This window comes from Hylobates moloch, unplaced genomic scaffold, assembly GCF_009828535.3.
Source record: "Hylobates moloch isolate HMO894 unplaced genomic scaffold, HMol_V3 SCAFFOLD_5, whole genome shotgun sequence".
NCBI lineage: Eukaryota > Metazoa > Chordata > Mammalia > Primates > Hylobatidae > Hylobates > Hylobates moloch.
The window spans coordinates 98455878-98477391 of NW_026652280.1; the positions used below are offsets into that span (position 1 = coordinate 98455878).

At 47.2% G+C, this 21514-nt stretch overlaps 1 protein-coding gene across 2 annotated transcripts in view; it reads right to left on the reverse strand.

Annotated features, from left to right (window-relative positions):
- Positions 1 to 7665, reverse strand: part of PRCC (proline rich mitotic checkpoint control factor) — a 34099-nt gene extending 26434 nt beyond the window's left edge. The window contains exon 1 of one of the 2 annotated variants that reach the window (XR_009213601.1): positions 6641 to 7665. Coding sequence is in view for 1 of the 2 variants with exons in the window: in XM_032154114.2 (XP_032010005.1) it covers positions 6641 to 7108 (468 nt within the window). In the remaining variant the exon portion in view is untranslated. The remainder of the gene's footprint in view (positions 1 to 6640) is intronic. The other variant, XM_032154114.2, reaches the window with a different exon arrangement.
- Between the last annotated feature and the right edge of the window lie 13849 nt (positions 7666 to 21514).

Genomic DNA, 21514 nt, shown 5'->3' on the forward strand with positions numbered 1-21514 from the left:
TTTTTTTTTTTTTTTTTTGAGACGGAGTCTCACTCTGTCACCCAGGCTGGAGTACAGTGGCACGATCTTGGCTCACTGCAACCTCTGCCTTCCGGGTTCAAGCAATTCTCTGCCTCAGCTTCCCAAGTAGCTGGGATTACAGGTATGGGCCACCACGCCCAGCTAATTTTTATATTTTTAGTAGAGATGGGGTTTCACCATCTTGGCCAGGCTGGTCTTGAACTCTTGACCTCGTGATCCACCAGCCTCGGCCTCCCAAATTGTGGGGTTTACAGGCGTGAGCCACCATGTCCAGCAAAAAAATTGTTTAAAAACATAGCCAGGTACAGTGGCACATTACTGTAGTCCCAGCTACTGGGGAGACTGAGGCAGGAGGGTTGCTTGAGCCCAGGAGGTAGAAGCTGCAGTGAGCCATAATCGAGCCACTACATTCCAGCCTGGGCAACAGACTGAGACCCTGTCTCATTTAAAAAAAAAAAAGAAAGAAAGAAAGAAAAGAAAAAGGGCTGGGCGCAGTGGCTCACGCCTGTAATCCCAGCACTTTGGGAGGCTGAGACGGGTGGATCACAAGGTCAGGGGTTCGAGACCAGCCTGACTAACATGGTGAAACCCCGTCTCTACTAAAGATACAAAAATTAGCTGGGTGTGGTGGCGGGTGCCTTAATCCCAGCTACTCAGGAGGCTGAGGCAGGAGAATTGCTTGAACCCGGGAGGCGGAGGTTGCAGTGAGCCGAGATCAAGCCACTGCACTCCAGCCTGGGCAACAGAGCGAGACTCAAAAAAGAAAAGAAAGAAAGAAACTCTGCACCCACTAAACAGTAACTCTTTATCCCCACCGCCCCCCAGCCCCTGGTAACTGCTATTCCACTTTCCATCTCTATGAATTTGACTTTTCTAGATACCTCATATAAACGGAACTATACAATATTTGTCCTTTTGTGACTGGTTTACTTTACTTAGCATAATGTCTTCCAGGTCTATCCATGTTGTAGCACGTATCGGAATTTCATTCCTTTTTAAGGCTGAATAATATCCTAATGTGTGCACATACCACATTTTATCTATTCATTTGTGGATGAACACTTGGGTTTTTGCCACCTTTGGCTACTGGGAGTATTGCTGCTATGAACACTGGCGTACAAGTATCTGTTTGAATCTCCACTTTTGATTCTTTTCACCTAGGAGTGAAATTGGTGGATCATCATTCTGTTTGTTTAACCTTTTGAGGAACTGCCAAACTGTTTTCCTCAGGAGTTTATTAAATGGAGGTTGTGGAGTCAACTTCTAGAGAGTGTTAAAGACCAGCAAATGGCCATCTGAGTGGGTCTGTGCCATTAGATCAAGAAAGAAGGACAATCCTAGAAACACCGGAGCATCCAGGGCTGAGAGTGTCCCGGGCCACAATAGGCACACATTGGTTTTGAGGCACAAACTGTTGAGTCTGTTAATAAGAAAGTATTGTATTTCTTCTTGGCCTCACGAGAACCTGAGCCTCAATGGCCACCACTGTCCTCTCTGTTCCAGCTGCCAAGAGTGACAAGACACACATACCCCAAGACTGCTGAGCAAGAACGGAAACAGACATTTTCCATTAAGCTAGGTCCAGTGGGATCTGCTAATCTATCAGAGCCTCATTCCCCACGGCAGCTTCTCTCTTATCTTCCCAGGCTCTGGCTCTGAGACACTCCCTCTCCAAAGCAATCACTAGCTTCCAGGACTAAAAGCCAAAGAGGAAATAAGAACCCAAGAACAGACGCCCCCTAAGCCCCACACCCCAGGGCTCCAAACCCTAATCATTACTACTATCATCCCCATTTACTAGATTCATCAACCTTTTTTACTCTTAAGTCCCAAGTACGTGCTGCTAGGATACCGTTTTCACTCCCATTTTTGCACTCCTCATTTGTATTTGCTTTCTGCTTTCTGGCTGCCCCAGGCTCTTCCTTCTATGTTTTCCATAGACACCCCGATAAACACAACAAATCTCATCCAGGTTCAAATACAATCGCAGCTACTCACAAACTGTGTTTTCAGGCAAATCACTTCTGTTCTCTAAACTCCTGTTTTCTTCTTTATAAACTAAAGTAAGTGCCCAGCACAGTGTCATTAAGCAGGTGCCCCACAAAGATAAGCACACTCTCCCTTCCCTTTAGCTAGGGCTAAAACTTAGCTAAATCCACTGCAGGCAATTTTTATTTGGTTACTAGAAGTGACAAAAATTAGTGAAATCTGTCTCAGAGCTTCAAATTTTCTACTATCTGGGTAAACAATCTGAAAGTGGTGGTAAATACTAATCCAGATAACCCTAAAATTTCTGTGTGCTTTGGAATACACGTTATATAACAGAAAACTCTTCCAGCAGATTTATTCTTCTGATTTTGGTTTTTCATATGCTAGGGGAAATCTGCCTCCCCTGAGCCTATGAAATCAACCAGTGTAGCTTGGGTCACAGCAAGAAGGGAAAAAGAAGGGACGATTATCCATTCTATGGATCATTCCTAATTCCTCACAAAAATCAAAAGCTGACTGAATTTAATTTTGGAATACGCCTGGTGGGAGAATTTGGTACTACGCTGACTGCAGATGATTGGATAATATGACCCAAATCAAATCAACCAAATTCTCACTCCAGGAAAACCAGAATTGAGACTACCATCATAGTTCAATCTGGACTGATCTCTAAAAGGAAAGAAATAAAAACCAAGGTGTGGGTGGCCATCCTCCACCTACAACAAAGGTTAAGAAGCCAATCCGCAGAGAAATAACGAATCAAGGCCAGAAGCAGTGGCTCACGCCTGTAATCCCAGCACTTTGGGAGGCCGAGGCAAGCAGATCAGTTGAGCCCAGGAGTTTGAGACCAGCCTTGGCAACATGGTGAAACCCCATCTCTACTAAAAATACAAAAATTAACCAGTCTCATAATCTGGTCTCAAAACAAATAAATAAATAAATAAATATATTAAAATTTAAAAATAAAATAAATTTTTTTAAAAATGAATCAAACATGCCAAGAACAGCTGTGTAGAGATCCCCAACAGATCTCAGGTTCCTGATGCAGGTCCCTTTCTGAGGTACCACAGTATATTTATGATGCATTACCATTTAAGGCTAGGCATGGTGGCTCACATCTGTAATCCCAGTACTTTGAGAAGCCAAGGCAGGAGGGCTGCTTGAGCTCAAGAGTTCAAGACCAGCCTGGGCAATGTAGCAAGACAACGTCACTATTTATTAAAAAAAGAAAAAAAAAAAACATTTAAACTAGCTTGAGTTGGCTTCTAACACTTGCAACAAATGAAGTCTAACCAACCCCCAATCTGCTCTGCCTCCCGTATTTCCTCAATAAATGGCAACACCACCCCCCAGCTGCCTGACGCAAAATGCAGTGGAGGTCAACCTTGAATCCTCTCCTTAGTGTAACATCTAATCAATCTTCCAGTCTTATCACTTCCCCCTCCTAAATATACCTCGATGCTCCAGTTCTCTCCAACCCGTAGTTCATCATCCAGGCCACCAGCCTCTCACATTCTGCTAGTCTTGCTCCTTCCAAGTTTCTCACCACTCTGTGATCAGAGAATTCTTGCCTTTAAGAGGTCTTCACTACCCCAAAATGAAGTAGAAAGACCCTAGCATGGCATCCAAGGCCCCATTATCTGACCTCAGCCTCTCTCTCTCTAGCCCCATTCTCTCAGCACTCCCCACCCTCTCAAATGCTCCAGCCATTGTGCTTTACTCACCTGAGGTTCCCTGAAAGCACTGTCCCTCTCTGTCCTCCAAGCTTTTATACATTGTTTCCTCTGCTGTGCTGCTCCCATACTACCCTTTCTTCAGCCTTATCTCTGCTTAGACATCTCCCCGCAGAGGGCTCCCCAACCTCCCAAGACTGCACTAATGCCCACTAGGTGTACTCCAACGGCACCAGCTTATCACAGCCCTTCTCTGCCTTGTCCTAAAATCTACTTCCTTCTCTGTTTTCTCCAGTAGATCATAAGCTCCTTTCGGGCTGGGGCTATCATGTTCACTACTGTACATTCTTAGCTCCAGGTACAAAGAAAGAGCTCAATATCAATTGAACGAAATGGTTGAGAGTTAATTACTTCTAATTACTTCTACTTCAGCACCAAACTCTAAAGGGAAATTATTTACTTAAGGAAACCTAATTCATTCTTTCAAATGCGTACTAAGAGCCTACTAAGTGTAAGACATAGAGCTCAGAACCGGAGGGGCTTACATCTGGAGGGGTCACAGCTCTTTTAAAGACAATGGTTGGCTGGCGTGGTGGCTCACACCTGTAATCCCAGCATTTTGGGAGGCCAAGGTGGTCGGATCACCTGAGGTCAGGAGTTCAAGACCTGCCTGACCAACATGGAGAAACCCCAGTCTCTACCAAAAATACAAAATTAGCTGGGCGTGGTGGCGCATGCCTGTAATCCCAGCTACTCGGGAGGCTGAGGCAGGAGAACTGCTTGAACCCTGGAGGCGGAGGTTGTGGTGAGCCGAGATTGTGCCATTGCACTCCAGCCTGGGCAACAGGAGTGAAACTACATCTCAAAAGGTAAATAAAGACAAAGGTTACCCTCACCTGACCATCTGCAGGAATTATGTGTTCCAAGAACAAAAAGACCAACTTGAACAGAACAAAAATGGGAAACTCAACCAGCAAGGGCTAGGACTTTAATTAGCCATGTTCACCTCAGAAATTTAGTGAATGCTTACAAAGGAGGGAGTGTTAGTCTTCAGAGTTTTCTGCCACCTCAGCCAACCCAAATGGCAGATTTTACAACTCTCTCCCAACTTTCTATAATGCTACCTTCACAGAGCTAGAAACGAGCTTTCCACGTCTGTGTAGTCTGTTTTTATTTGTCTCATTCAGGGATCTTTCCTTGTTCCAGGTTAAATCAAAGCCAAGGTAAGTTTCCATAGAGCAATAAAAGGCTTTTTTTTGGATCCTAGACTTAGGGTGACAGACTCTCAGGTGTGAAAAAAGGGGGAAATAAAATGGAAGAAAGTGGCCGGGTGCTGTGGCTCAGGCCTGTAATCCCAGCACTTTGGGAGGCCGAGGCGGGCGGATCACGAGGTCAGGAGATCGAGACCATCCTGGCTAACATGGTGAAACCCCATCTCTACTAAAAATACAAAAAAATTAGCCAGGCGTGGCGGCGGGCACCTATAGTCCCAGCTACTCGGGAGGCTGAGGCAGGAGAATGGCGTGAACCCGGGAGGTGGAGCTTGCAGTGAGCAGACATTGTGCCACTGCACTCCAGCCTGGGCGACAGAGGGAGACTCCGTCTCAAAAAAAAAAAAAATGGAAGAAAGTTTCAAACAAGATAGGGAGAGAAACTCTGGAACCTCCTTCCATGAAGAATCCATATTGGAGTTCTTTCACTCACAAAATATCCATAGAGTATTCAGCATGTGCCAGGCATTGTTTTAAGTACTAGGGTTATAGCAGTGAATTTTTTTTTAAATCCCTGCCTCATGGAGTTTATATACTAGTGGGAGGACAGATGATGTTAAATGCAATGGAAAAAAATAAAACAAAGAGCAATGGGGAGGAGGAGGTGATAGAAGGTTGCAATTTAAATGCATAGGCTAGGGAAGTCCTCACAGAAAACAGGTCTTTTAGGCCAAGTGAGGTGAGGGAGAGAACATTAGGATATCTGAGAGAAGAAATTTAAGGAACAGCAAGTTCAAAGAATGGAAATGGCTCCTAAGCAGAGCTGGGAGTCTGAAGAAAAGCAAGGGCAACAAATTTCTCTCCGGTAAGTAATTCTAAGCAGTTCCTGCTCCCAGGCTTAATCTCTCCTTTATCTCCAAAGCCCTCACTCCAGAAGCCTTGTATTTTTCCACTGTCACATACAGAAACAGGTAAGACTCACTGCCTCTTCTAGAAACAGTACCCAAGCATCCTAACTCACCTAGCTTTGACCATAGCTAAATGGTGAAAATGAGGCACAGATCTGAGGTTCAGAGAGACTGAACCTTAATCTTAATCTTCACTCTGCCCTTTTACCAGGTAAAATCGTGCATGCTGGACACCTGTTTCTCATCTGTAAAACAATAGTATGTTACCTCCCAGAGCTCTGTAATAATTGAAAGAAAGGACCAATGAACGGCAAATGATCTGCACTCAACAAATATTCGATTTCTCCTCTAATTCCCCTCAAAAATAGAATCCAAGATTGCTATCATTTTCCTCCAGGCCTGATGCTTTTGAGTTCAGAGGCAAGGAAAAGATTTGTCCCAGATGTTCGGCAAAGGTTCAGGAGCCCTGTCTCCTGTCATTCTTCAGGTGCCAGATTTCATCCTGTTCTCAGTAGGAGGAAAGAGGAAAAAGCCAGACTGAAGTGAAGATGCAAAGAGGGGGAGCGGATCCAAGTGTCCCTAGGCCTGTCAGTACCAGGTGATGATGACATGTGGCCTTCTGCAGGCAAGCCCAGCTTCAGGAAACCCACATGGGCAAACACCCAAACTCCCCGAAGTTGACCAACTTCAACTCAATTAATCGCATTATAAGAGGATTCCAGTGGCCTTGAATCCACGGATGCGTTTGTAGGAAGGAGTTCCGAAATCTCCACATGTCCCTACTACAGCCGACTCAAACCCGATGGACAGTTGGGGGGTGCCTTCCCCGGATACTCACATCTCCCTTATGCAACTCCGGCGCCGCGATCTTCACGGGCTCTTTCCTCTTCTTTGGCTTGGGAAGCCCCAGCGGGAGACCGGCACCGCCAATCGGAGGGGGCAGATTGAGGCCAGGGCCTCGGGGCGAGGGCAACCCCAATCCCAGTCCCTCCCCAACTCCCGCCGCTTCAGCCGGGCTCACGCCTGGAGGTGGGGGGAAGCCTCCCAGGCCGAAGGGCAAGGGGGGAGGAGGCTGAAGCCTGGGGTCTCCGGTGGGTGGGGGAAGCAACAGCGGCGGGGGAAAGGCTGGGGCCAGCATCTGAGGGGGCGGAGGCAGCAAGGCCGGACCCTTGGGCGCAGGAAGAGAAGCGAACAAGCCCCCTAAAGCGGGCCCAGATGTAGGGGCCACCGCCTCCTCTTCCTCTGGCTCGGGCTCAGCCTCATCCGGCTCGCTCTCATCGCTGCTGGCGTAAGCAACCAGCGACATGGCGCCTCCCGCGTTTGGGGCGCCCTTGCCAGCAGATGAGGCCTACTTGAGACCGGGGATGCCCGGAGGCCTAGTAGGCCCCGCCACCCGGCGGGGCGGGGAACCGAGAAGTCCGCCTGCTCCGTACTCTAGGGCTAGCCCCGGCAGAAACTCATGGCTATGGCTGATTTCCACCGAACAAGGCGTCCCTCTTCACTTAAGCTCCTAGTCCCGGGCAACTACACACAGCTAATGGCCGCCGAGTCACTCCGCCTCCTCCTTGCCTCACCAATACAGGAACTACAACTTCCAGAGAACACTTTGGGCACAGTCCGGTTCTTTGCCGCAGGGATCTCAGCGCAAGGCACGGCGGGAGTTGGAGTCCGAGGAAGGATTTAGGGGCGAGCAGAGGGAGACAGGGGAGAAACCCGCCTCTGACGCAGGGACACCTGGGGTGAGTAGTTTTTTTCGTCGCCTAACAATTCCGAGGTGACTACAAGCCCCACCGGTCACCACGGCAGTCACTGAGACGGATAGAAGAGCATTTCGGTACTTGAAGTTCCCAAGGGTAGCTAGCCCCTTGGCCACTAAGATTTCTGGGAGATATGGTGCTCTTAGAAATTGCAAGTGATGTCGGGAACGAAAGGGAGTCTGGGAAGCTGGCGGATTGGGGAAAAATTGCTTAAAGGCAAAGTGATCTGTAAATGAACTGGTGAAGCTTCCCGGTCGGCTGGGGCTGGGAATTAGAATAAAACATCCTAAAAAGAGCAAGGGCCCAAGGGACCCGTACGAAATTGGGCTGCAAGCCAGAAAAAAGCCAGGCTGCAGGTCTAATAATAAGCATCTAAGAGTTGAAATAAATGTGACGTAAGAGGGAGGAGGTGATCTCCCTCACCAGGATCGGGGTGCACATCCAGGAACACACCTTACCCTGGAGCCTGGGGCCTGGCCTCCCTCTGCAGCAACCAGTGAGACAAAGATGGGCAAGGCTCTGACAACCCTGGCCAGGTACTTGAGGTTAATCCCTTCTCAGCTCAGTGGGGTAAAGGGCTACCGTAGTGAGGAATCACTTGAGTCCGTCCTACCTGGCTGTGCCTCCCACCTATCCATTTGCAGGTGTCCTTTGCATTCCTTTATGTCTGTGAGTGCTGCCTCCTATGGCTTTGTATGTGACTTTCTTACATCTGTCTCTGTAAGTGCCCTTCCTTTCCATCCATGTTTATAGGAGTCCTTGTCCAGCCCATTTATGTCTGCTTGTGATGATCTGCTGTGCGCCAGTCCTTCCCTGTCCGCTTGTGATTTTGTATCCTTTTCTTGTTTACCCATCTCTGCCCCTTCCTGTCTGCCTGTGACTGAGTGCCCTCTGTTTGTCTGCCCTGTATGTGTGTGTCCTTTACATGCTAATCCATCTCTGTGTGGGCACCACCTCCCTGTTCCCAGATTGCAGAAAATTCTGTTGAGGGAAGCCAGAGAAAAGGCTGTTGAGGTTTTGGGAGGAGGCTGAAGAGAAAACTGGAAAGGTTGATGAGGAGGGACAATGATGACCGCAATGCAGACAGACAGTGAAAGGTCCAAGCTTGAATCCTCTATCAGACGAGCCTGATATGGGGCCCCTCCTCCCCAACCTCTCCACCCTTCAGAGACAAACTGCATGCTGCCTTCTCCATGAAGGCTCCTTAGAGCAATCTGTGCTCAAACTTTAATGTGCATAAGCATCACTAGGAAAGCTTCTGAAAAATATAAATTCCTGAAATCTAGCCTAAGAGATTCCTATTCAACAGATGTGGGTGGGGCCTGGAAGCCTGGATCTGTAAGAAACTACTCAGTTAGTTGCAAACCAGGCACTGAGGACCACATTGAGAAACTAGACCATCAAGTCCTACCTCACAGCTAGTATGCCTTGCACAATGCTGATTTCTAAAATCTGCTTTCAAATCTAGGTTCCCCAACGTACTCTCTGGTGACTGTGCAGTCACTTCTCTTCTCTGAGTCTCACTTTCCTCCTTTGAAAAATGGATAAAGTAGGCCGGGTGTGGTGGCTCACGCTTGTAATCTGAGCACTTTGAGAGGCAGAGGCTGGTGGATCACGAGGTCAGGAGTTTGAGACCAGCCTGGCCAAGATGGTGAAACCCTGTCTCTACTAAAAATACAAAAATTAGCATGGTGTGGTGGCGGGTGCCTGTAAGCTCAGCTACTCGGGAGGCTGAGGTAGGAGAATCGTTTGAACCCAGGAGGCAGAGGTTGCAGTGAGCTGAGATCATGCCACTGCACTCCAGCCCAGGCAACAGTGCAAGACTTCATCGGAAGGAAGGAAGGAAAGAAGGAAGGGAGGGAGGGAGGATAGAGTCGAAGGAAGGAAGGAAGGAAGGATGGATAAAGTCCACGCCTGTAATCCCAGCACTTTGGGAGGCTGAGATGGGCAGATCACCTGAGGTTGGGACTTCAAGCCCAGCCTGAGCAACATGGAGAAATCCCGTCTCTACTAAAAATACAAAAATTAGCAGGGTGCGGTGGCCGGCACCTGTAATCCCAGCTACTCAGGAGGCTGAGGCAGGAGAATTGGTTGAACCCGGGAGGCGGAGGTTGTGAAGAGCCAAGATCACGCCATTGCACTCCAGCCTTGGCAACAAGAGTGAAACTTCGTCTCAAAAAAAAAAAAAAAAAAAAAAAAAAGGATAATAAAGTATTATGGAGCCCTGTCCTACTTCTGTGAGAAATGCCTGATACTAACACAGTGAAATGACTTAGGACTAAGAGAAATGATTGTCCTTGTTGTTTGTCAACACATCTTGCCAGCTTGCAGAGAAGCCCCTAAAGGACAGGGACCTGTCTCAAATGTTTTCTTTTTTCTTCTTTTTTTTTTTTGGAGATAGAGCCTTGTACTGTCGTCCATGCTGGAATGCAGTGGCGCAAATTTGGCTCACCGCAACCTCCACCTCCCAGCTTCAAGCAATTCTTGTGCCTCAGCCTCCCGAGTAGCTGGGATTACAGGTGTGCACCACCATGCCCAGCTAATTTTTGTATTTTTTTAGTAGAGACGGGGTTTCACCATGTTGGCCAGGCTGTGTTTAACAAATGTTTTCTAAACAAGGATCCCCTTACTGTGAAAATTAATGATTCACCTTATTGGGTATAAATCCTCAAAAAGTGTTTTCAAGCAAGAAATTGATAATAGAAACTTCATGAAAGTGAAGGAAAGGGGATTTATTTATCCTTATGTGCCCTTTTATACCTTTAGAAATTTGTAACTGGGCAAGGCCAGGTGCAGTGGCTCACGCCTGTAATCCCAGCACTTTGGGAGGCCGAGGCGGGCGGATCACCTGAGGTCAGGAGCTCCAGACCAGCCTGCCCAACATGGAGAAACCCTGTCTCTACTAAAAATACAAAAAGCTGGGCTTGGTGGCAGGCACCTGTAATCCCAGCTACTCGGGAGGCTGAGGCAGGAGAATCGCTTGAACCCGGGAGGTGGAGGTTTCAGTGAGCAGAGATCATGCCACTGCATTCCAGCCTGGGTGACAAGAGCAAAACTCCGTCTCAAAAAAAAAAAAGAAAAGAAAAAAAAAATTTTTTTAACTGCGTACGGTGGCTCACGCCTATAATCCCAGCACTTTAGGAGGCCAAGGTAGAAGAATCCCTTGAGTCTAAGAGTTGGAGACCAGGCGTGGTGAAACGTTGTCTCTACAAAAACAAAAAACAACCAAAAAAAAAAAAAAACTAGAAAAAAAGCCGGGCATGGGCATGGTGGCACACACCTGTAGTCCCACCTCATTGGGGAGGGCTGAAACAGGAGGATCGCTTGAGCCTGGGAGGTTGAGGCTGCAGTGAGCTGAGATCACACCACTGCACTCCCACCTGGGTGACAGAGCATGACCCCGTCTCAATAAAAATTTTAAAGAATAGAAATTTAGGCCAGGCGCGGTAGCTCATGCCTGTAATCCTAACACTTTGGGAGGCCAAGGCAGGTGGATTGCCTGAGCTCAGGAGTTCGAGACCAGCCTGGGCAACACGGTGAAACCCCGTCTCTATTAAAAATACAAAAAAGTTAACTGGGCATGGTGGCATGCACCTGTAGTCCCAGCTACTCGGGAGGCTAAGGCAGGAGAATTGCTTGAACATGGGAGGCGGAGGCTGCAGTCAGCCAAGATCGTGCCACTGCACTCCAGCCTGGGCAACAGAGCAAGACTCCGTCTCAAAAAAAAAAAAAAAAAGAATAGAAATTTGTAACTGGTACATCTATGACCCTTTTGAAAGTAATCATAATAAAAGTTTTCCAGTAAAAGAGAATGAGGGCCAGGCATGGTGGCTCACACCTGTAATCCCAGCACTTTGGGAGGCTGAGGCAGGCGGGTCACAAGGTCAAGAGATCGAGGCCGGCCTGGCCAACATGGTGAAACCCCATCTCTACTAAAAATACAAAATTAGCTGGGCGTAGTGGCACACACCTGTAGTCCCCGCTACTTGGGAGGCCGAAGCAGGAGAATCACTTGAATGCAGGAGGCAGAGGTTGCAGTGAGCCGAGATCGCGCCACTGCAGTCCAGCCTGGCAACAGAGAGAGACTCCATCTCAAAAAAAAAAAGAGAGAGAATGAAATGATCAAACATATTTGTTTCCCTCCTAAAACCCTACTGAAACATCAGTAAAGAGATTTTTTTGTAAAGGCATTAAAGATCATTTTGAAAAAACTTAAGCCCACAATGATGGAGAGTTCAGAAGAGAAGACAACACAGTAACAACATTTTGGAAGGTGGAAAAGAGATGCACCATAGGTAATTGACTGGGCACATTCAAGAGAGCTGAGAACCAAGGTGGTCTTGAGGAATGCTGAGAATCAATGTTTAGAGTCTGATACCAGGGATTCCCCCTACAGACTCCCAACCACATCACCCTGATGGAAAGGTTTTTTTTTGGTTTTTTTTTTTAGACGGAGTTTCGCTCTTGTTGCCCAGGCTGGAGTGCAATGGCGCGATCTCGGCTCACCACAACCTCCACCTCCCGGGTTCAAGCAATTCTCCTGCCTCAGCCTCCCAAGTAGCTGGGATTACAGGCATCCACCATCACGCCGGGCTAGTTTTTATATTTTTAGTAGAGACAGGGTTTTACCATGTTGGCCAGGCTGGTCTTGAACTCCTGACCTCAGGTGATCCGCCCGCCTCAGCCTGCCAAAGTGCTGGGATTACAGGCGTGAGCTACTGTGCCCGGCCTTATTTTTTATTTTTTGGAGACAGAGTCTCACTCTGTTGCCCAGTCTGGAGTACAGTGGCACAATCTCAGCTCACTGCAACCTCCGCCTCCTGTGTTCAAGCAATTCTGCCTCAGCCTCTCGAGTAGCTGGGATTACAGGCACACTCCACCACGCCCGGCTAATTTTTGTATTTTTAGTAGAGACGGGTTCACCAAGTTAGCCAGGCTGGTCTTGAACCCCTGACCTCAGCTAGTCCTCCCAACCTCCACTTCCCAATGTGCTGGGATTACAGGCGTGAGCCACTGCACCCTGCTTGTATTTTTTTGTAGAAACATTTTTGCCATGTAGCCCAGGTCTTGAACTCCTGAGCTCAAGCAATCTGCCTGCTTCAGCCGCTCAAAGTGCTGAGATTACAGGCATGTGCCATAGTGCCTGGCCTCTTGATATAATCTTATTTTGGTTTCCATGTATACTTTGAATTTCAAAGATACCGAAAAAAAAAAAAAAAAAGGGCTGGGGGAAAAAAGCAAGGAGAGGGCAGGGAAGGATAAAATTTGGAGAAAAAAGCTTACAAACTGGAATGATGAAGTCAAAGCAGGATCAGGGTGTGTCAGGGTGACTGACAGGTCCCAGGGCTGAAGAGCAAACGACTCATGGATGAGCCTCCTTATCGTCCTGGCCAGCCAGCCACCTGTCATTGTCATCTTTAGAACTACTCCCATCCCCCAACACTCATCCAGGGCCTGGCACACACCTAACAATGCCCAAGGAATATATGTGAGAGTGAATAAATGAATGACCGGCTGAATGAGTGAAGCCCTGAGCCCATAGGCAATGTGGTGGCAGAAACAGTCTTCCAGTCCCCACCCTGCCATCTGTTCCTCTACAGAACCACAGCGTCCACCAGCCTGGCCAGAGCTGCTGCCCAGCATGTGGGGAGGCTACCTCTACCCTGAGAGGGAGGGCTCAATCTAATTATTAGTTGAGAAAAGAGGACTTGGCCCCCCCTCACCCACACACCTCCCTGAGTCCTCTCCTCCCCAGGCCTCTGTCCCCAGTGTCTCACCAGCAACACCCTTGCGGGAAAGGGCTGAAGAGTATGGCCAGGCATGCTCAGAGCCATGGCAAATCTGTTGGCCTGACTCTGGCCCCACATCACATTACTTTAATCTCCAGGGACCAAAGGAATGCAGACACACCTGGGGGCTGTGGCTGTACAGAATGGTGGGCTTCTCATCTAACCTATGGCACTCCTGTCTGTAGGCAGCAAAGTTACTTCCAGTACTGCTTGTCAGCAAACTCCTGCAAACAATATTGCTATGAATGGCCTTTTATCTTTTTCACTTTGCAAAGTGGAAAGAAAAATGGTGAGAGATCCTTACTCCTGAATAAGATGAAATGTGTACAGTATTATTTACTATTGCATTATTTGTGTTATCAAAATAAACAACCTAAATGCCCATCTGGTTAAATAATTTGTAATAGTTTTTTAACTATTACAGGGGACTGGTTAAATAACTTGTAATAGTTCCAGTCCTGGGATGCAAGTAAAATAACAATTTATGACACAGGAACATTGTAAACTATTACCATTAAAATGAATGGGGTGGCCAGGCACGGTGGCTCATGCCTGTAATGCCAGCAATTTGGGAGAGTGAGGTGGGTGGATCACAAGGTCAGGAGTTTGAGACCAGCCTGACCAACAAAGTGAAACCCCATCTCTACTAAAAATACAAAAATGAGCCGGGCATGGTGGCGTGCACCTGTAATTCCAGCTACTCAGGAGGCTGAGACAGGAGAATCGCTTGAACCTGGGAGGCGGAGGTTGCAGTGAGCAGAGACCGTGCCACTGCACTCCAGCCTGGGTGACAGAGTGAGACTCCGTCTCAAAAAAAAGAAAAAAGAATGGGGTATAAGGTGGATCTTCATGTACTAATATATTGCTGAGTAAAAAAGAGCAAAGTGTATACGGTGTGTCACAATTTGTGTAAAGGAAATAGATATCTCTGCATTTGCTTGAAAATTAGAAAGAATGTTACTGGAAGAATACACACAAAATTAGTAATATTTCTGCCTCTAAGGAGAAAACTGGGTTGTAAGGAAGAGGGTAACATGGAGATGACTGTCCGGCAAATCACTCCCTTTACCTCCTAAAGTTTGCATCATTGGCATGTATTACCTACACAAAACATTAAACCAGATTTTAAAGATGGTGGTCTGGAACGCATGAAGATCTTCAGGTGCTTTGACCTCTTCCTGCCCTACTAAGGTTTAAGATCTCTCCTTTGAGGGCCAAGGAGCCATTCATTGTCACCATAATTCTTGGAAAAAGCTGAAAAAAGAACCCAGGAATACAACTCCCCAGGAGCCTCCATAGTCCCTTCCCCATGCAGGTACACGTCACTCAGCCAGGACCGCTGCTGTCCTCCCTCTCCTGGCTTAGCAACTTCAGGCCCTTCCACCTCTGCACTGCTGCCAGATAAAGCTTCTAGAAGTTCACGTCTTCTCATGTCTTTCTCCTGGACAAATCCTTTTATGCCAATTAAATCTAACTCTGAGGGGTGTCTGACTCAGGCATTTTTTTTTTTGAGATGGGAGTCTTGCTCTGTTGCCCAGGCTGGAGTGCAGTGGCACGATCTCAGCTCACTGCAACCTCTGCTTCCTGGGTTCAAGTGATTCTCCTGCCTCAGCCTCCTGAGTAGCTGGGATTACAGGCGCCCACCACCACACCCGGCTAATTTTACACTTGATCTTAGCCAAAAGGCCGAGAAGCGATGGCTAATTTTTTTTTATATTTATTTATTTATTTATTTATTATTTTTTGAGACACAGTCTCGCTCTGTCACCCAGGCTGGAGTGCAGTGGCGCGATCTCAGCTCACTGCAAGCTCCGCCTCCTGGGTTCATGCCATTCTCCTGCCTCAGCCTCCCAAGTAGCTGGGACTACAGGTGCCCGCCACCACGCCCAGCTAATTTTTTTTGTATTTTTAGTACAGACGGGGTTTCACCATGTTAGCCAGGATGGTCTCGATCTCCTGACCTCATGATCCGCCCGCCTTGGCCTCCCAAAGTGCTGGGATTACAGGCGTGAGCCACCACGCCCGGCCTATTTATTTATTTTTTGAGACGGAGTCTTGCTTTGTCACCCAGGCTGGAGTGCAGTGGCGCAATCTCAGCTCACTGCAACTTCGCTTCCTGGTTCAAGTGATTCTCCTGCCTCAGCCTTCTGAGTAGCTAGGATTACAGATGTGCGCCACCACGCCCAGCTAATTTTTGTATTTTTAGTAGAGATGGGGTTTCACCATGTTGGTCAGGCTGGTCTCCAACTCCTGACCTCAGGTGATCCACCTGCCTCAGCCTCCCAAAGTGCTGGGATAACAGGCGTGAGCCACCGCACCCAGCCATATCTTTTCATTCTTCAAGTGATTCCAATGTGCAGCTCCAGTCAACAGCCACTGCCCTGGAACAAAGGTGTCCAATAGAACTTACTGCAGTGATGGAAATGTTCTGTATTTATACACCATACTAGCCATATGAGGCCACTGAACACTTGCAATGTGGCCAGTACAGCTAAGGAACTGAATATTTAACTGGATTTCATTTTAGTCAAATTAAACTTTTTTTTTTTTCTTTTTTTGAGACAGTCTTGCTCCCAGGCTGGAGTGCAGTGTCATGATCTTGGCTCGTTGCAAACTCTGCCTCCCAGGCTCAAGTGATTATCATGCCTCAGCCTCCGAAGTATCTGGGACTACAGTTGTGCTCAACCACACCCAGCTAATTTTTGTATTTTTAGTAGACATGGGGTTTCACCATGTTGGCCAGGCTGGTCTTGAACTCCTGGCCTCAAGTGATCCACCCACTTTGGCTTCCCAAAGTGCTGGGATTACAGGTGTGAGCCACCATGCCCAGCCTTTAATTTAAATTTATTTTATTTTATTATTATTTTTTTTTTTTGAGACGGAGTCTTGCCCTCTCTCCCAGGCTGGAGTGCAGTGGCGGGATCTCGGCTCACTGCAACCTCCGCCTCCCGGGTTCAAGCGATTCTCCTGCCCCAACCTCCCGAGTAGCTGGGATTACAGGCACGCGCCTCCATGCCCAGCTAATTTTTGCATTTTTTTAGTAGAGATGGGGTTTCACCATGTTGGTCAGGCTGGTCTCAAACTTCTGACCTCATTATCCGCCCGCCTCGGCCTCCCAAAGTGCTGGGATTACAGGCGAGAGCCACCATGCCCAGCCTTAATTTAAATTTAAATGGCCACACATGTTGGCCAGTAGAGACTTAGAGAATAACTCTTATAATTTTCCCTTTTTCAAAAAAACAGAACCAGGCTGGGCACGGTGGCTCATGCCTGTAATCCCAGCACTTTGGGAGGCTGAGGGAGGTGGATCACCTGAGGTCAGGAGTTCGAGACCAGCCTGGCCAACATGGCCAAAACTCTGTCTCTACTAAAAATACAAAAATTAGCTGGGCATGGTGGTGCACAACTATAATCCCAGCTACTCAGGAGGCTGAGGTGGGAGAATCACTTAAACCCGGAAGGTGGAGGTTGCAGTGAGCTGAGATTGCGCCACTGCACTCTAGCCTGGGCAACAGAGTGAGACTCTATCTCAAAAAAAAAAAAAAAAAGAAAAAAGACATTCTTTTAAAAAAAAATAACATTTTAATTGTGTTGTATCTATATACAGAGGAGTTAGAAAATATAGGCATTTTAAAGAAAAATAGCTAATACTACAATACTAACAGCTAATAGCTAACACATGGTAACTAATAGTACCTACCATGTGCCAGGCACTGCTCCAAGCATTTTACATATATCATATATATTAATTGGTTTATCAACATCCCCCTTTACAGATGAGAAAACTGAGAAACAGAAAGGTTCAGTAACTTGCTGCAGGTCACACAGTTGGCAAGTGGTATAGCTGGGATTCAAACCTAAGTAAGCTGACTCCCAACTCCATCCTAAACACCCTTACCCACTGTGGTATTGCCAGCTTTGTCAGGGCATAATGCCAGTACCTCAGAAGCTTACTGTGAAGGAATCCATTTTTTTCAAACCAAATATTACACAAAATGTAATATAACAATAAATACAGTGATAACCAATTTTATTAAGCACTTATTATGTCCCAGGCTCTGTGCAAAGAACTTTATTTATTTCTTTATTGAGACCTAGTCTCACTCTCTCGTCCAGGCTGGAGTGCAGTGGCATGATCTCAGCTCACTGCAATCTCCGCCTCCTGGGTTCAAGCGATTCTCCCACCTCAGCCTTCTGAGAGCTGGGATTACAGGCGCTCGCCACCACACCCAGCTAATTTTTGTATTTCTTAGTAGAGATGAGGTTTCCCATGTTGGCTAGGCTGGTCTCGAACTCCTGACTTCAAGTGATCTGCCCACCTTGGCCTCCCAAAGAGCTGGGATTACAAGCATGAGCCACCTTGCCCTGGCCTAAAGAACTTCAATGCATTCATTCATTCAATCCTAATCACAACTCTGTTTTCTGGACATGAAACTGAGGCTCAGGGTAGTTAAGTGTCTTTCCTAAAGTTACACACAAAGGGTCCGTGGTGGTGGCAGTACTCAGACTGTTATCTCTACAGCCCATATTCTCATCCCACTCTGACTCCACACAGAATGCACAAAGGCAGGGCTGCTTTTTTATTTTGGGTGGCGTGGGTGGAAGTAGGCAATGGAGGCACAGTTTTCAAAGCCACTGGTCTAATCTAACCATTCTTCTCTCCTCCATTTTACAGAGGGTGTAACTTGGACCAAGAAGTTGTTGATTTGAGTAGGTCACACAGTGTTGAGGGCCAAACCCCTCGACTCCGTTGGGAGTTAAAGGGAAGGAAGTAGACATTTCCCTTGAACCTACTAATAAGCAGGTGAAGTTTCGTATTCTCATTTTTCATAGTGGAAGAAAATTTTGTTTATAAATTCTAGTTAAGTCATTTACCCAAAGCCCTAAAGCCAGTAAACAGCAAGTGGGATTCAAACCCAAGTCCCTTAACATGCCAAACCAGCTTCTTTCCACTAGACCACCCCTTCCCCCATTACTGTAAACTCCATCTCTCCGCTGCTGTCAGCTCCTTCTTGATCCGTACGGAAATAAAAGTTTGCCACCATTTTGCCTGACCTCCCCCAGAGACTCGCTTCAGGATCCTAGAGCCAGATCTGCACCCCACAACCTTATCTGTTTTGGGGCCCCAAGTCCCTCAACTTCTGTCCTGACCTCCTTCCCCACATAAATGTAGAAGTGCGCACCAGCATCAACGGAATCATTTCACTGAGCCGTTTGTGAATTGGTTCCAACCTGGGCTGGTGGGTTGAGGGCTTGTGAGTCGTGTTGTTTTAGACCCTTACTACTCAAATGATGGTTCTAAGCAGCAGCAACAGCACCTTGGAGGGCGTTAGAAATGCACACACTCGGCCGGGCGCGGTGGCTCATGCCTGTAATCCCAGCACTTTGGGAGGCCGAGGCGGGCGGATCACAAGGTCAGGAGATCGAGACATCCTGGCTAACACGGTGAAACCCCGTCTCTACTAAAAATACAAAAAAAAAAAAAATTAGCTGGGCGTGGTAGCGGGCGCCTGTAGTCCCAGCTACTGGGGAGGCTGAGGCAGGAGAATGGCGTGAACCCATGAGGTGGAGCTTGCAGTGAGCCGAGATCGCACCACTGCACTCCAGCCTGGGCAACAGAGCGAGACTCCGTCTCAAAAAAAAAAAAAAGAAATGCACACACTCCGAACCTCCTGAATTAGAATCTACTTTTTGTTTTGCTTTGTTTTGTTTTATTTTGTTTTGGAGACGGAGGTTCACTCTTGTTGCCCAGGCTGGAGTGCAATGGCGTGATCTCGGCTCACTGCAACCTCCGCCTCCCAGGTTCAAGGGATTTTCTTGCCTCAGCCTCCCAAGTAGCTGGGATTACAGGTGCCTGCCACACACCCAGCTAATTTTAATTTTGTATTTTTAGTAGAGATGGGGTTTTACCATGTTGGCCAGGCTAGTCTTGAACTCCTGACCTCAGGTGATCCACCTGCCTTGGCCTCCCAAAGTGCTGGGATTACAGGCGTGAGCCACCGTGCCCGGCCTAGAATCTACACCCTTTTAAAAAGAGATTCCCAGGTGATTTGATTGCACGTTAACGTCTGCAAAGCACTACGTTAGATGTGAATCCCAGGGGAAGCAGGCTTGTGCCCGCCTGTGTAACTGGCCCTCTGCAGCTCTTGGCTTAGTTGTTAGGGGCAGCTTCGAGTTGGTTGATGATGTTACTGTAAGGAGCACTTGAATATTAAATTGCAACCAAGGCCTGGGAGATTACTGCAACAAAAGGAACCCTGGTCGTATTATTGCAACCAGCATCTGCATGGTGGACTGAATGAGAGGCCCAAGAGATTTTGTTGCAACAAGAATTTAGAAGCCTATTTCCACTTCCAAACTGGCTATTATGATGCAACAAAGTGGAGAAATGGGAAGGGCTCTTGCTTTTTACTAAATTGAGTGTACCAAATTGGAAAATAGTTTAAAAGCGTGTTTGTTGGCTGGGCACGGTTGCTCACGCCTATAATCCCAGCACTTTGGGAGGCCAAGGCAGGTGGATGACAAGGTCAGGAGTTTGAGACCAGCCTGACTAACATGGTGAAACCCTGTCTCTACTAAAAATACAAAAATTAGCCTGGCGTGGTGACGCGTGCCTGTAATCCCAGCTACTCAGGAGGCTGGGGCAGGAGAATCACTTGATCCTGGGAGGCGGAGGTTGCAGTGAGCCAAGATGGCACCATTGTACTCTAGCCCAGGCAACAGAGCGAGACTCTGTCTCAAAAAAACAAAACAACAACAATTAAACAAACAAACCATGTTTGTTGCACTGAGACTGTGCATATTTATAATAACGACCTAGGCCAGGCACGGTGGCTCACGCCTGTAACCCCAGCACTTTGGGAGGCCCAGGTGGGCAGATCACGAGATCAGGAGGTCGAAACCAGGCTGACCAACATGGTGAAACCCCGTCTCTACTAAAAATACAAAAATTAGCCGGGCGTGGTGGCACACACCTTTAATCCCAGCTACTCAGGAGGCTGAGGCAGAAGAATCGCTTGAACCCGGGAGGCAGAGGCTGCAGTGAACCGAGATGGGCCACTGCACTCCAGCCTGGGCAACAGAGCGAGATTCTGTCTCAAATAGATACATAGATAGATAGAATAAAATAATGACCTAGATAGTTAAAGGTAACCTGTTCTGATGCTGGACTTATTCTTGAAACATCTTCAAGAGCTTGTGACAAGATTCTCTCCTAACAAAAAGATTTAGCATGATAGAATCTGGACTATTACACTGACTGCATTTCAAAATGGAATGCATTGTAAACACCAACTAGAACCTAGTTGCTCTGTTGCAACAAGTTTGAATTTGCTATGGAAACAAATTGACAAGCTTGTGGCTGAGGGCCTGCTTGACTGTTTTCTTGCAATAGGACCTTCCAGAATGCCCCTCTGTGCCAGCAGCCTGGTGTGCCTCTTATCACAAGGGGAACTATGGTTGAGAGGCCACACTGTTATAAAGGCAAAAATAGGGAAACATATTGCCATGGACATAAGGACAGCCAAGTGTCATGCAGGACTCTGGGAACAACTGCAGGCATCCCCTAGTGACAAGCAGCCATTCTATGCCTCTGTTGTTAGTTACCAGGGCAGTCATGTTATCCCATCTTACAGCAGAGGAAACTGAGGCTTAGAGTTCAGGAGGTTGTCCAAATTCTCAGGACAGATGAACAGCAGGGTAGGATGCGGATTTGGAACTTTTGGCTACATCCTGGACTTCCTTGCAGGGAGACTCTGCATATGCTTTGAAATAGGATCAGGAAACGTGGGAAGAAAAACATGCATATTTTACCTATTCAAACCTAGCATATTTTGTTGCTAAATTTTAAGGACGTGTATATGCCGTAACATAAGATCCAAATATCTTATTTCTAAGGGAACATAGGTGTCTGGAATGTGGGCAAATACAGTGACAGCAAATCAAAGATGTAATTACAATAAAGTCTTATTTAGCTTAATGGAAGAGACTTGAGTTCAAGTTTTGGTTCTATCACTTCTTAGCATATAACCTAGGCCAAAATGTAGTCTCTCAGAATTTGGCAAAATTCTACTCATTCTTTAATGCCCAGTTCGGTCACCACCTTTGTGAAGCTTTCCCAGACCCCCCTCCCCACCTCCTAAAAGAGGTAGCACTTGGCCCCTCGGT